At 39.7% G+C, this 13,181-nt stretch overlaps 1 protein-coding gene across 1 annotated transcript in view; it reads right to left on the bottom strand.

Moving 5' to 3' along the window:
* The window catches only part of MAN1A1 (mannosidase alpha class 1A member 1), a 210,266-nt gene that overhangs the window by 121,554 nt on the left and 75,531 nt on the right, over nucleotides 1-13,181 (bottom strand). The window contains exon 4 of the mRNA XM_075063907.1: nucleotides 5,801-5,881. Coding sequence (XP_074920008.1) covers nucleotides 5,801-5,881 — 81 coding nt within the window. The remainder of the gene's footprint in view (nucleotides 1-5,800; nucleotides 5,882-13,181) is intronic.

Consider the following 13,181-nt stretch of genomic DNA (forward strand, 5'->3'; position numbering starts at 1 on the left):
AAAAATCTTCCGACGAACGTGCACGCGGCGCGCGCACACCTAACTGGAATGGCTATGAGCAATCACTCGAAGAAGAAGAATGGGTTGCAGTGTTGCAGAACAGAAATGTTCTAGATCCAATGCCCATCCAAGTAACAAGGTGAGGCAAAGAGCTTCTGGACTGGGATGCCCGACCCTACCGTTCTATTGAGTCAAGAGATCTGGGCTGACATATGCAGAAGACTGATGGGCAGGCAGCTGGGCTGACATATGCAGAAGACCTTGGAACCCGAATTGTCTAGGCCATTTGGGCAGGATGACAAGTCAGCTCTGTCCTGTCAAATCTTCCACATTACTTGAGGAAGCAGCAGGATAGGAGGAAACACATGGTTCAAACCATCTATCCAAGAGAGTAGGAGATCATCGCCTCTGGATACCTAGCTCTGAGCTCTCCTGGAGCACGGGTGCAGATCACTTGCCAGGATTATCCAGGTGTCTCTCACTTAATCATTTCCCTGGCACTGGAAGGGTGTTGGTGCACCTTGGTCCTTCCTATTTTCTGCCTGTGGCATGTAATAGTCTAGTCTTCTGTGGGCTGTAATACTTAGGTCTAATGTCAGTTGTTTAATGTGTGAGTGTTGGGTGCTGTTGGTGACCTGTGATATACAGGAGGCCAGACTAGATGATCAGGTGTTCCCTTCTGGCTTTTAAGTCTATGGAACAGTATGTGCTACATTTCCTGTTTGTCTGGGAGGTGGGATAGGATTCCCCACTGAGTGAAGAAGCTGTTCACCACTTAGCTGTATGCCGCCATCTGTGAGTGGGAGCTAAAGTGCTTGCTGAGGCTGTCCACCAGTGAATTCTGGGTTCCTGCTGCAGACAGGGTATTGTGGTTCTTGATATACTAATTCTATAAAATGTCCACTTATATGCACAGCAGAATGGATCTCGCTACTTCCCGCTTGTTTAAGCGGATCAGTTGTCATGTTGTCTGACATTATGAGAATGTGCTGAGACTGGATTAATGGTATGAATGCACTGCATGCTTCCCAGACGGCTCTGAATTCCAGGGGATGTGTGTTTCTCCTGATTACCTGAGATGTCCAAGTGCTCTATACTGTGTGTGACCATCTCTGAACACCTCCCCCCGCCCAATCTAACAAGAGATGTCTGGTTATTGTCCTGTCAGCTGTGGGGGGATAGGAAGAGAGTGCCCATACTAGAAGAAAATTCAACATCACTAAAAAGCAGCAGCCAATGATAAAATCAAAGAGTAAGTCAAAGAACTGCCTGTCCCTTCTGGACAGCTCTCATTTTTCTAATATCCATGTATAGTTATCAATGATAAGAGCTTGAGAGGGAAGCTATCATGTTTATTGACAATAGCACCACAGTTCTTCCAGGTTTACCTGGATTGCAGTGCTGCAGAGCAGCAGCAGAACAGCTCTTGTGGGTATTCCCGTTAGCCACTCAGTTGCTGGTTACTGTTAGCAGATCAAGAGCTTGACTCAAAAAGTTGTTAATTTTGTTCATAAGACTAGACAGGAGTTTGTTGTGTTCCCACCATCAGAAAACAGAGCGTGGGGACAGGGAGAAGGTATGGTGAGGCATGCTCAGGAAGCTTCCCCTCCAACAAAACCTCTTATGGGTGCAGCATATGGTGGTCATCACATGGCAGTTGACACCATCCCCCCTCACTAGCTGTCCTCCCAGGACAATAATGAGGAGAGCATAGTGGTAGTCAAGAACTGGAATCACAGTCAGTCATACTGTTAACAGACTTAGTCATTTTAATTCCTTTAGCAATTAGGCAAAAATTAGCATGAAACTTGGCCCACTATTATAAGCTAAACTGACCATGTCATAAGCAGAACTGAAGATAAAATAATACATCTATTGTCTAACTGTATATGAACTGCAAGAGTGGTCAAACTAAAGAGGAAAAAATCAGTATTAGTGGCACCCTCAAAGAAAGCAAAACAAAACTCCCAAAGATTTTTATTACTTCCAAACAAATGATGATTCCTCTCTCCCATCTCCAAGTCAACTTTATCTCTAATTCCTCCCTCATAAATGAACTCTATTAACCATAGCACATCTGATAGATAAATAGCAAGGAAACAGTTTTTAGTTACATACACAATATTTTGTAGTAATCCAGACACATAACAAAAGAAAAGAGCTTAAAATCTAAGACTTCTTTTCAGATTATGTTGTCAATAAATACTTGAAGTTCTCTTAACACTGATGAAAAGTTTAGCTCGACTTTAGTCATGTTTGACATTTCTTGTGTGTTCTTTTTATTTTAAGACTAACATTTACATCCACATACAAACTTAACTCTTGGCTTCAAAATCTAATTGTTTTAATACTTGTATATCATTCACAGTAGCCTGATTAAATCCAGTAACAAAATTTTTTGTTCAGTGGGTTTTCATGTAATTACAGCAACAAGATGTGTCAAATATGCCACGCAAAGACTTGGCTATCAGACAACCAAACTACTCAATGTCTATCACATTTTAAAAATGAGCTACATTAGTGACTTTATTTGAATGAATTTTAGTGCAAGCAAGATGTTCTAGAATCTACTCAATGTGTTACAATATTGCTTGTTATTTATGATTAAACTTAGATTTACAAATAATTATGGGACATGCAATATGTTGCAATTTTAGATTAACCATGGACATTTAATTCCAAAGCTAGTATAACTTTATTATGTAACTTTTTTTTCATAACAAAAGCTGCCTTTAACTACAGTACTGAAAAAAAAAAAATCAACGTTACACTTCTCATAGGCAATCTGATTATGACTAGGAAGAGCTAAGGATCTGACCTTCCAAATTTTACTCACACAAGCTATTCTGATGACTTACAAAGGTTTACTCATATGAGTAAGGGTCACAGAGGTATTACAAAGATTATTCTGAACTGCGGCTGAAGATATTAAAAACACAATACACAAATATTCAATGAAGAATATGGTTAACATTTTCCTTCCCAAGTAATCAATTATCATAAATTTATCATTTAAAACAAAGACTATTTCCCCAAAATCTTTTTAGACAGAACATGTCATATATTATATATTACATTAAAGCTTGTCATGTCCAGCTTTTTAAATAATCATTTCCAGAGAGTTTACCTTCATTAGAAAACTACATAATTTGTAGTTCACCGTTTCTGAAATGTAAGTGTCTTTTTAAAGAGGCCTGCCAGAAACATGTTAAGATACTGAACTTAAACCATTACTACAACTACTAGTTTGGTAAAGGAGGGGAGGGGTTTAAGTCTAACTTGAATATCAGGGTTGTTACAAATTTGGTCTGATGACACTGGTAGAGCAATTTAGGAGTGCATATGTAGCACTTCCCTTGCCATAAGCTGGGTCCAGGCATAACTAAAGCCACGAAAAACAATCATGGGGCATATATTTTAAAGAAAATAAATTTAAGTGTGTTTTAAAAAACAAACATATCTTCAAAGAAGTTAACAAGTTATATCTTGTAACAAGACAGGAAAATGACCACTGTACTTGAAAATAAATTCTAATACTTAGCCTCAAGAGAGAGTGAGGAGTGTCTGTATTGAAACATCATAAATTGTTTGCCAGTTGCTTAATTATTCAACTTATCTGCTGCTGGGAAAAAAAGTCCACCTAACTGGGCAAGAGAATTACCAGCAAAACCATTTTTTCTATTAATTTTAGGCATTTTTTGTCGAGAGAAAAAATTCCTGCGCTTTGAAATGTTTGATTTAGAAAGATGTTTCAAGTACAGACTTAAGCTTCAACAGTGACCATGTATAAATTATGATCAATAACCGAAGCAGCCACAGCATGGGACCCAAAAAGTAGCTATCTGACAACTACTGGGACAACCATATATTCATTTCAGAAAAAACAACAAGAATGAGACCATGAAGTCCAAAAATGTTCATTTATAGTACAGGAAAAAAGGACCAACATCTCAGAGACTTTCAGATGAACTAACGTAAGCTCTTTCCAGTCTACATTTTAGAGACACGCAGCTACCGCAGGACATAATTCTAGAGAGTAGTTCAGAGAACTCAAGTAGCTGAATTTGAAGTAGAAAATTATCCATTAATGTAAAAATCAAAATATTTCTAAATGAGAATGGAAAATAAGCTGGAAGTTTTTCTTTGGAGTGTGCCAACAGAAACTGTTTTCTTTAAACTAGACAACTGTTTAGAGAATTCATAATCTCACACCTGTCAATCCAGAATTGTCTGACAAAAATAATAATACCAGTTAGTACGCTGGTAAGTAATTTCTAGAGGAATGTAAGTAATAGAACAGAATACTGTATCCATGATAAGTAGTGTGTGTTTATGCACAATCGTACAAGATCATTAATTTTCTCTGTATATGTTTATATGTTGATGGTTTAGAATAGACCTAATAACTGACAGGTCAAATATTTCTTGGCAGTTAATGACCAGTTGAGTTCAGAGCCCTTAACTCCTCTAGCTGGTCATTAACTGCCAAGAAATGTTCTCCACATCTGTTACTACTGCTTAATTAAATGTTAACAATAGGTTATATTGAGAAAAGCTCACCAGAGTTTGTGAGCAGCAACAGCAGCTTTGGTGAAAGAAACTATAACTATTTAATCAGAAAAAAACCAATATTTTTGTTTCTAAAATTACTCTAGATCCACTTATTTCTGGGTCAGTACGTTATTGTAGAATGATGGCTGATTTCCTTCAAACGTCAGATGAAACATCTTAGTTAAAATGTACATTATTTACTAAAGACAAAAAGGTGTTTAGTTCCAGCCTCTGGGATTTTTTATCAATAACAACGCTGAATTTGGAGCAATGTATCTATGCGAGATTATAAACTGCTTCAGAGAACTTGAACAGGAGTTTGAACACGGAACCTTTTGAATTTTAACTAGAAACCCAATGACTTCTGTGCAATTGCCACTGCGAAGAGCATCATGAGAAGTGCTTGCTTGGGGTTTGCTCAAGAAAAACAGGCATCATAACATTGCCAAGGAAGTCAAGAAGTCAAGCAGCTATCAAGGCTTCAGCAATAGTTGCCACCATGCTCTTCACTGGAAACTACTGCTAGGAAGGCTACTGCCTTTGGGGTCCCTGAGGCCTCCAGACTAGCTATGAGAAACAAGTAAAGATCGACACCACTGAGATTGATATAACTGAGTATCAGGACAAAAAGTTAAGAACTACACAATGATCATCTTCATTCTCTTCCTGCAGCTGGCCAGAAAACCACAGGGAGTCTACTCTCCCAAATTTCATACCAACTCACCTAAGACCTCTGAGCAGTGGTATTTTTAGGGGGTCTCCTTTGGCATCTGTATGCAAGTTATTCACTCTGCTCCCCCTCCAATCATATCTTCCAACTGCAGTTTTGCTAACACTTGGATGAATAATTAGTCCTGTCAGAATTGTAAATTGTGCTAGTGGATCACAACACACTCCAAACTGGCCTGTGAGAAGCATGTCATCCAAACCCACCTTCAGCAGCATCGGCAAACTTCACTACTCTGTACTTGATTGTAACACCTGTCATATACATTTATCACAGTTTTACAATTGAGATATTTTTTCCATTCATTAGATTTATACAAAACAACCTTGGGAGTGATGAGGACCACAAATACTCAACAGGCCAACTTTCCGATTGGACCCAGTCAGCATTTTCAAAACCCATGGCAACAAACAAAACAGACACTTAAATTCAATACTGAAAATGGAGAGAAAATACATTATCCAATTCTAATCACCCGGATGATTGGAAGTTTAGATTGACAATGCAGATAGATAATCTTACCTCTTCTCCAGAAAGATAATATGCTGAAAGCAGTCCACCAAGAAAACGGATGTTCACTTCAAAAACTGAAATTTCTGCATTCTAGGGATATAAATACATGTAGTTAGAGTTTGAACCTCAATTTTATATATGAAAAAATCCAGTGTTAGTTTCATAAGGACACAATGGTATGCTAATGAATGCTATATATAATGTATTCACAATTTCAATTCCAGCAGAAGAAATATCTTAAGTTCACCATCCTTCACTTTACTTTGTGGGCGTTAAACTCCATTAATACCAAATGTCAGCACGCAGAAAAGGGAAACAAATGATTCTAAGCGTAACACTGCTAGTTCTTCTTCCTCACTTTAAAGATGCTGTATAACTCTAGTGCTGACTAGCTCTGATCCCATATGAGCATAAAAGATGGAATGCTTCATGGTATAGAATAAGTTTAAGAGGTTGTTCCAAAATTATAATGTTATGTGACAGAAAAGCCAAAGTCAGCCTAAAGTCCTGCCAATCTTCTGGATATAAGAGATTACTTTTTCCAGTATCCTTCCCTTTGCCCATTCTTATGTTTAAGAATTGGAACATACAGAGATGTAGCGTGGATTATGCAGTCATGACTTCACACGCCCTTGGTTTGGTCAGATGTTCGCAAAATGAGTTTAACGAGGGAAGCATTGAGTAAATCTGCATGGGGCAAGCACTAAAAAAAGTGAACCGTAAGGTAGCCAGGATTATTTTGGGAGCTCAGAGGGAGGGCAGTGATAATGTGGGGATATCCATAACAATGGTCCTGAGCTTCTTAGAGGTGACAGAGTACATCTGTCACAGGCTGTGGCAGACATCTGGCCCTTTGATGAGGCACTGCATCAGCGAGGAGATGGGTACCAGGGCTTAGTGGGTGCGAGATGAGTTCATGCTAATCACTGGTGTTCCTCATGGCTAGTGAGGGTAAAGTCTGAAAGGGCCATCTCACAGAGTTAAATGAGACCCAGGATTGCCCAGTTGGACTTCATGCTCAGTGGGGTGGAAGGTGGAACCTGGAGTCTCAGACCCAAGATCCCGCCCCCATCCAACCTTGTGGCCTCTGTCACTCCACCCCACACCTTACATGGGAAGTTGTGGGAGGAGGGCAGAAATATTTCACAACAGATTTTAGTCAGTGGGTAGACCCTCCCTTGTCTATCCGGAATAACTGTTTGTTTTCTGATCACAGCCATGTATTCCACACAGGAACCAATTAATGCCTGGCATCAGAGAGCAGATGTCAGGAAGTGTAGCAGCCCTCCCTGAAGTATAATTAATAAAGTTGCAGCCTGCTGTTTAAGCCCATCCCATCTGTCTGCCAATCACTCAGCTGCTCGTCCTGGTCATCAAGAGTCTTCAAGAAGTTTGTTGCCAATACTGAAAAATATTCTGACACACACCTTGGTACATCAGCTACATTTGCAATGTCTCACTGATCACACAAACCCAACAGAGGCCTTCTAGAGGACTACTCCAGTAGTCTTTAAGAGAACCACAAAAACAGAAGTCTGGACACTATTTCTAGCTCCAAAATTGGTTTGAGACTGTTGCTCATAAGCATTCTCTCCTCCCGGGAGGTATGCTGCCTGCCAGGAGCCAATATCCAAGATGTTACACAGGGATTGTCAAGGATCATCCAGTCCTCTCATTGCTACTTCATGCTACTCATCCATGTGAATACTAACGATACTGTGAGGTATGACTCGGAGCAGCTCAGAAGAGACTACAGGCCTCTGGGAGTAATGGTGAAGGAGCTGGGGGCGCAAGTAGTTTTCTCTTCAATCCTTCTAGTCAAGTGTAGGGGCCCAGGTAGAGATAGATACATTCTGGAGGTTAATGCCTCATTGCAAGTTACTTGGGTGGGATAGTCACATGACTGGAATATTGATATAGAAGGGTACAGCTTGCTCAGGAAGGACAAGCAGGGGGAAAAAAGGAGGTGATGTTGCCTTATATATCAAAAATCTATACACTTGGACTGAGGTTGAGAAGGAAATAAGAGACAGACCTGTTGAAAGTCTCTTGGTAAGGATAAAAGGGGTTTAAAAAAAGGGGTGATGTCACAGTAGGGAGTCTACGTCACACCACCAAACCAGGAAGAAGAGGTGGAGGAGACTTAAAAATATCATCCAAAGCACAGAACTTACTTGTGATGGGGGACTTCAATTACCCAGACATCTGTTGGGAACGTAGCACAGCAGGACACAGATTATCCAACGAGTCCTTGGAATGTATTAGAGACAATTTTTTTTTATTTCAAGAAGTAGAGAAAGCTGCTAGGGGAGAGACTGTTCTAGATTTCATTTTGACAAACTGGTCGAGAATTTGAAAGTGGAAGGCAGCTTGAGTGGAAATGGTAGAGTTTTTGATTCTAAGGAATGGCAGGAGGGCAAACAGCACAATAAAGATAATGGATTTCAAGGCGGCAGACTATAGCAAACTCAGGGAGTTGGTTGGTGAGAGCCCATGGGAAGCAAGTCTAAGGGAAAAAGGTTCAAGAGAGTTGGCAGTTTTTCAAAGAGTCATTAAGGGTACAAGAGCAAACTACGTCACTGTACAGGAAAGGCAGGATGTATGGCAAAAGACAAGCCTGGCTTACCCAGGAGATCTTCAATGATCTGAAATGCAGAAGAGTCCTACAAAAAGTGGAAATTAGGTCAAAATACTAAGAGGATTACAAAGGATGAATATAAACAACAGGTACATAAGGACAAAATTAGAAAGGCTAAGGCACAAAATGAGTTTAAACTAGTTAGAGACAAAGGGTAACAAGAAAAACATTCTAGAAATACATCAGAAACAAGACAATGACCAAGGACAGGGTAGACCCATTACTCAATCAGGGAGGAAAAAGCAGTAACAGAAAATGTGAAATGGTGGAAGTGCCTTTTCACCAAATAGTAGCAACTGGACATCTAACAGTTAATGCCACTGAAAATGAAGTAGGATCAGAGGGTAAAATAAGGAAAGAAAAAGCTAAAAGTTACTTAGACAAGTTAAGATGTCTTCAAGTCACCAGGGCCTGATAAAATACATCCTAGACTACCCATGAAGCAGACACAGGATATATCTGAGCCATTAGCTATTACCTTTGAAAAATCATGGAAGACGTGTGAGATTCAAGAGGACTGGAAAATGACAAATATAGTGCCATTCTATAAAGGGAAATAAGGACAACCTGGGGAATTAGAGACCAGTCAAGAACAAATGATGTTAAATCAACCTAATAGCTTTCTTTGACAGGATAACAAGCCTTGTGGATAGGGGGGAAGTGGTAGATATAAGGCTTTTGATATTGTCTTGCAACACCGTCTCAAACAAACTAGGGAAATACAACCTAGATGGAGTTACTAGAAGGTGGGTGCATAACTGGTTGGAAAATCATTCCCGGAGAATACTTATCAGTGGTTCACAGTCAAGCTGGAAGGGCATATCACGTGTAATTCTGCATGGATCAGTTTGGGGTCCAGTTTTATCCAATATCTTCCTTTATCACATAATTGAGAAAAGATTTTACCATCAAACCATCTGCAGTGATTCCACCACCACTGTGAATGTTTGCCCAAATGATGACCCTCCAGTTCATTTTTTGAAACCAACAATTGCTTGAAAGTTATCAGATTTACAAAACTGCATCCACATACCTCTCTTGGCAGCTTTGTTTGAAATCTCAACTCTTACCGAATTCTTGATTCAAATCCACCGAAGCAGATGAAACAAATGAAGGAGCCAGACATTTCACAGAGTGTAGCTTTAAGAGCAGCATCTTTAGTAAGACAGTTATCCTTAAGATCATTATGCCAAGATAGTTTCACCTTGACAAAGTATGTGGATGATATAGAAATTTGTAAAGCAGAAGAAGCGGCTTTATATCTTTACCTGAAGGAAGCCTCAAACTAACTCTCCCTCTAAGGAAAGAAGACATTATATAAGCAGCAGGCTACTGATATGTCAGTCTTAGGAATCAGGGTAAAATTAGATTTATTGTATTGCAATATTTAAGACGTAACGTTCTACCTATTTATTTTCCTTCCGTTATGTTTATCCTACTACTCATTTATAATTTGTTCAAAGGATGCATATGAGGCAAAGCTATTTCTTCTATCGGACCAGTTGAAAATTAAGATGCATATTATCAAAGAAACTTGTAAATGGGGCCAAAGAAATCTAGGACAAACTATTAACTTGCTTCAACCGAAAAGGCCTCTTTGGTTAGGACTGACCCCTCCCCTCCTCATTTTTGCAAACACCAAGAGGATGGCTCTTATTTTTGGTCCTCAGATCATGTGTCCTTGTCTTCCTTCCTCTTTTCTACCTCCAACTGATCACTCAAAAGGGTGTCTGAAAAGTTGTTTAATGTATTATATTATCTTATTAGAACCCCTGACGAGAAGTAACTGGATTTTTGCTCATTTTTTTCCCATAGGAAAAAAAAAAATCTCATTTAAGGTCAGGAGAAACTGATCCTTGATGTTCCCTTTGTAAAACTATGTAGAGCAGAGGCTAAGTTATCCTCATTGGCACATATGAATAGGTATTTCTCCCAACTTCATTTTGTCATACCATTCTTTTCATGATCCTCAGCAGCCTAATGCAGAATGTACCAGCAGTGCCTCATTGACTGGCTAAGGGTAAAGCTCATTTAAAAGATTTCATTCTAACCAAAAACTTCAATAAAAGCACTCATACTCTGGTTTGCTGAACTTGTCTACTGGAAAGTATATTTTAATGCACTAGCCACACTGGAAAGACTTGTCTTATCTCTTTCAGGCCCTGTTTAGTGCTTTGCCACGCAGCAGCAGCAAATACTCTAGGAACTGTATACAGACTAAGACGACATCACATTTGTTTATTAAATATATATTCTGCAGCACTGATAAGCCTGTTTTCATTGTTCAAAGCAAGCTGAAACAAACAAGAAGCACATGTGGTAGAAGTAAATTGTTCTGTTCCCTTACATCTCTTTAATGAAAGGAAAGTACACTGCCCTCACAAACACTCGTACAATTAAAAACGAAGCCTCCACAAACTTCTTCTCAGCTACAACTGAGCATAAGGAGCAGATACAAAAATGTATATTTCTGAAGACACTGTTACACTAGCTGCTTACAATCCATTTGCTCTGCTACAGAAAGGCATATGGCAGGTCCCTGGCAAGTTCACACTGCAATAATGATCGTGGTCTGAAGAAAGTGCTGTACTGTCTGAGATAGGCCACAGAAGTGTGAAATGGAACACTGGCTGATAGAAACCTCTCACATTTGATTGTGAAGTGCAAGCTTCTGTTAACTTTAGCATAAACAAAACCCACAAGCTTTTAGGGTCTTTACATGCTAGTCTATTACTATCATTACATATTGCACTGCTGTTGCCAGATATTTTATAGTGCAGCCAACTGTGCAAAGTAAAGGGGATATGAAAGCAAAATAAGCAAGTGCACATGGCGAAGACTTCTACTTATCTCACAATCTGTCTGACCAGAAGGACAAAAAAAAGACACCATGTTGAAAAATATAGTATCAGGCAAAAAATGTCTGCAGCAAGGCAAAAGGAAAGATATTTTGAATGAGGAACCTTTACAGCAAAATCCTAACAAAAGCAATTTTACTGTCTTCTCTTATTCAAAAAATAAAATGCAATATCTTCAGTATTTTATGTGAGTACGATGAATGCATTTTAAAGTTAAGTACAATTTCAGTAAAGGTCTTTTTCGACTAAAATAAAAACCATGCAGAAGAGTGAAAGCACAAACTCTTTATAAAAAGGGAGCCATCCAATCTAGCATAAACATCAAGTGGGATTATTTTATCAGTTAGCTCCACAATCGGTCAATCTTTATTCAGTGTTAACCATTAACCTGTCAGAAAAGCAAAAAAGAAATGCAATATTTACAGCTGTCAGTGTGACTTTAGTTCTACTCTCTTGTGTATGTACCCTTTGAACTAAATGAGGCTGAGTCTTCTCAGAAAATGTATGTGATCATGTAATTGAAGACTGTATCATAATGAATACACAGAAGGGACAGAACAATAGGTTTATGATTGCACAGGCGTTTCCTAGCTTCTGAGCAGTTGATTTTACAGCTTAAAGGACCTGATAGAATCCCTGAAGCTTCAGCCCCAGAGCACAGACAGTTCATTACCTGAAAACAGTTATAGGCTGTCATCCCATAGAGGAGGAAGGAGGACTGGGTCCAGGTGCTGGGGGAGTCAGTGATGGGCAAGTCAAGGCCAGGCCGGACGAAAAGCATTCGTCCTCTGACAAATGACAAAAGGTTTGTTGCATACAGAAGCAAGAGAGTTCTCAGAAAAAAAAGTTGCAAGAATCCTTTACAATGGAAAGTGTTAGGCAACCTGAATTTACGGATCAGATCCCTCTAGTACAGGGGTACAGTGCGACCCCCTTCTGACAACAAAAATTATTACATGACCCCCAGAAAGGGAGACTGAAGCCTGAGCCTCACTGCCCCAGGTGAGGGAGCCAGAGCCAAAGCCTAAGGGCTTCAGATCCTGGCAGGAAGCCTGTAACCTGGGCTCCACCTCCTAGGGCTGAAGCAAGTCTAAGCCAGCCCTGGCGTCCCGATCCATACTTTGAGAACTGCTGATCTAATACCAACATCGGGAGCAGATCTGAAGACAATCACTGTAGAGTGAATTGTGTAGCAGAGATTTAGGAAGTATAGTACTAATTCTCATGTATTTCTACAATGATTGAGTTTTACACCAACAGAGTAACATCGATGTATTCCTGCTATTTTGGAAGGGAGCTAACCCCGTGGGCTGTTAAGGTGAGCAGATATATCTTAGGCAAGAAAGTATGAGTCTCAATTATAGAATATAGCATTTTCTCTTTACATGTTAACCTTGCATCGTCTTTGAATCTTTTGGCCTTTCCTTCAAAGTTCTGCATAACCTACTTCCTAACTTCGGTCTGCCAAAGCAACATGCTACTTCCTCTTCTTTGTCACCTCTTCTCTCTGCACCTCTTCCATGCAACATGCTGCAGCTTCTTTGCTGACCTAGTCCCCGTGGCTCCCACTGTCTTTTCTGATATTCATGGTCTTCATTAAAGAATGACTGGGAGGAAATATTTCTTTCAGGAAGTAATTAAAACAATACATAGACCTAGAAGGCATTTTTATCACCACCAAGGTTTTGTTTGATTAGACTCAGACTTTAAGGTCAGAAGGGACCATTATGATCATCTAGTCTGACCTCCTGCAAAATGCAGGCCACAGAATCTCACCCACTCACTCCTGTAACAAACCCCTAACCTATGTCTGAATTAATGAAGTCCTCAAATCGTGGTTTAAAGACCTCAAGGTGCGGAGAATCCTCCAGCAAGTGACCCATGCCCCACGCTG

This window comes from Chelonoidis abingdonii, chromosome 3, assembly GCF_003597395.2.
Source record: "Chelonoidis abingdonii isolate Lonesome George chromosome 3, CheloAbing_2.0, whole genome shotgun sequence".
Lineage (NCBI taxonomy): Eukaryota > Metazoa > Chordata > Testudines > Testudinidae > Chelonoidis > Chelonoidis abingdonii.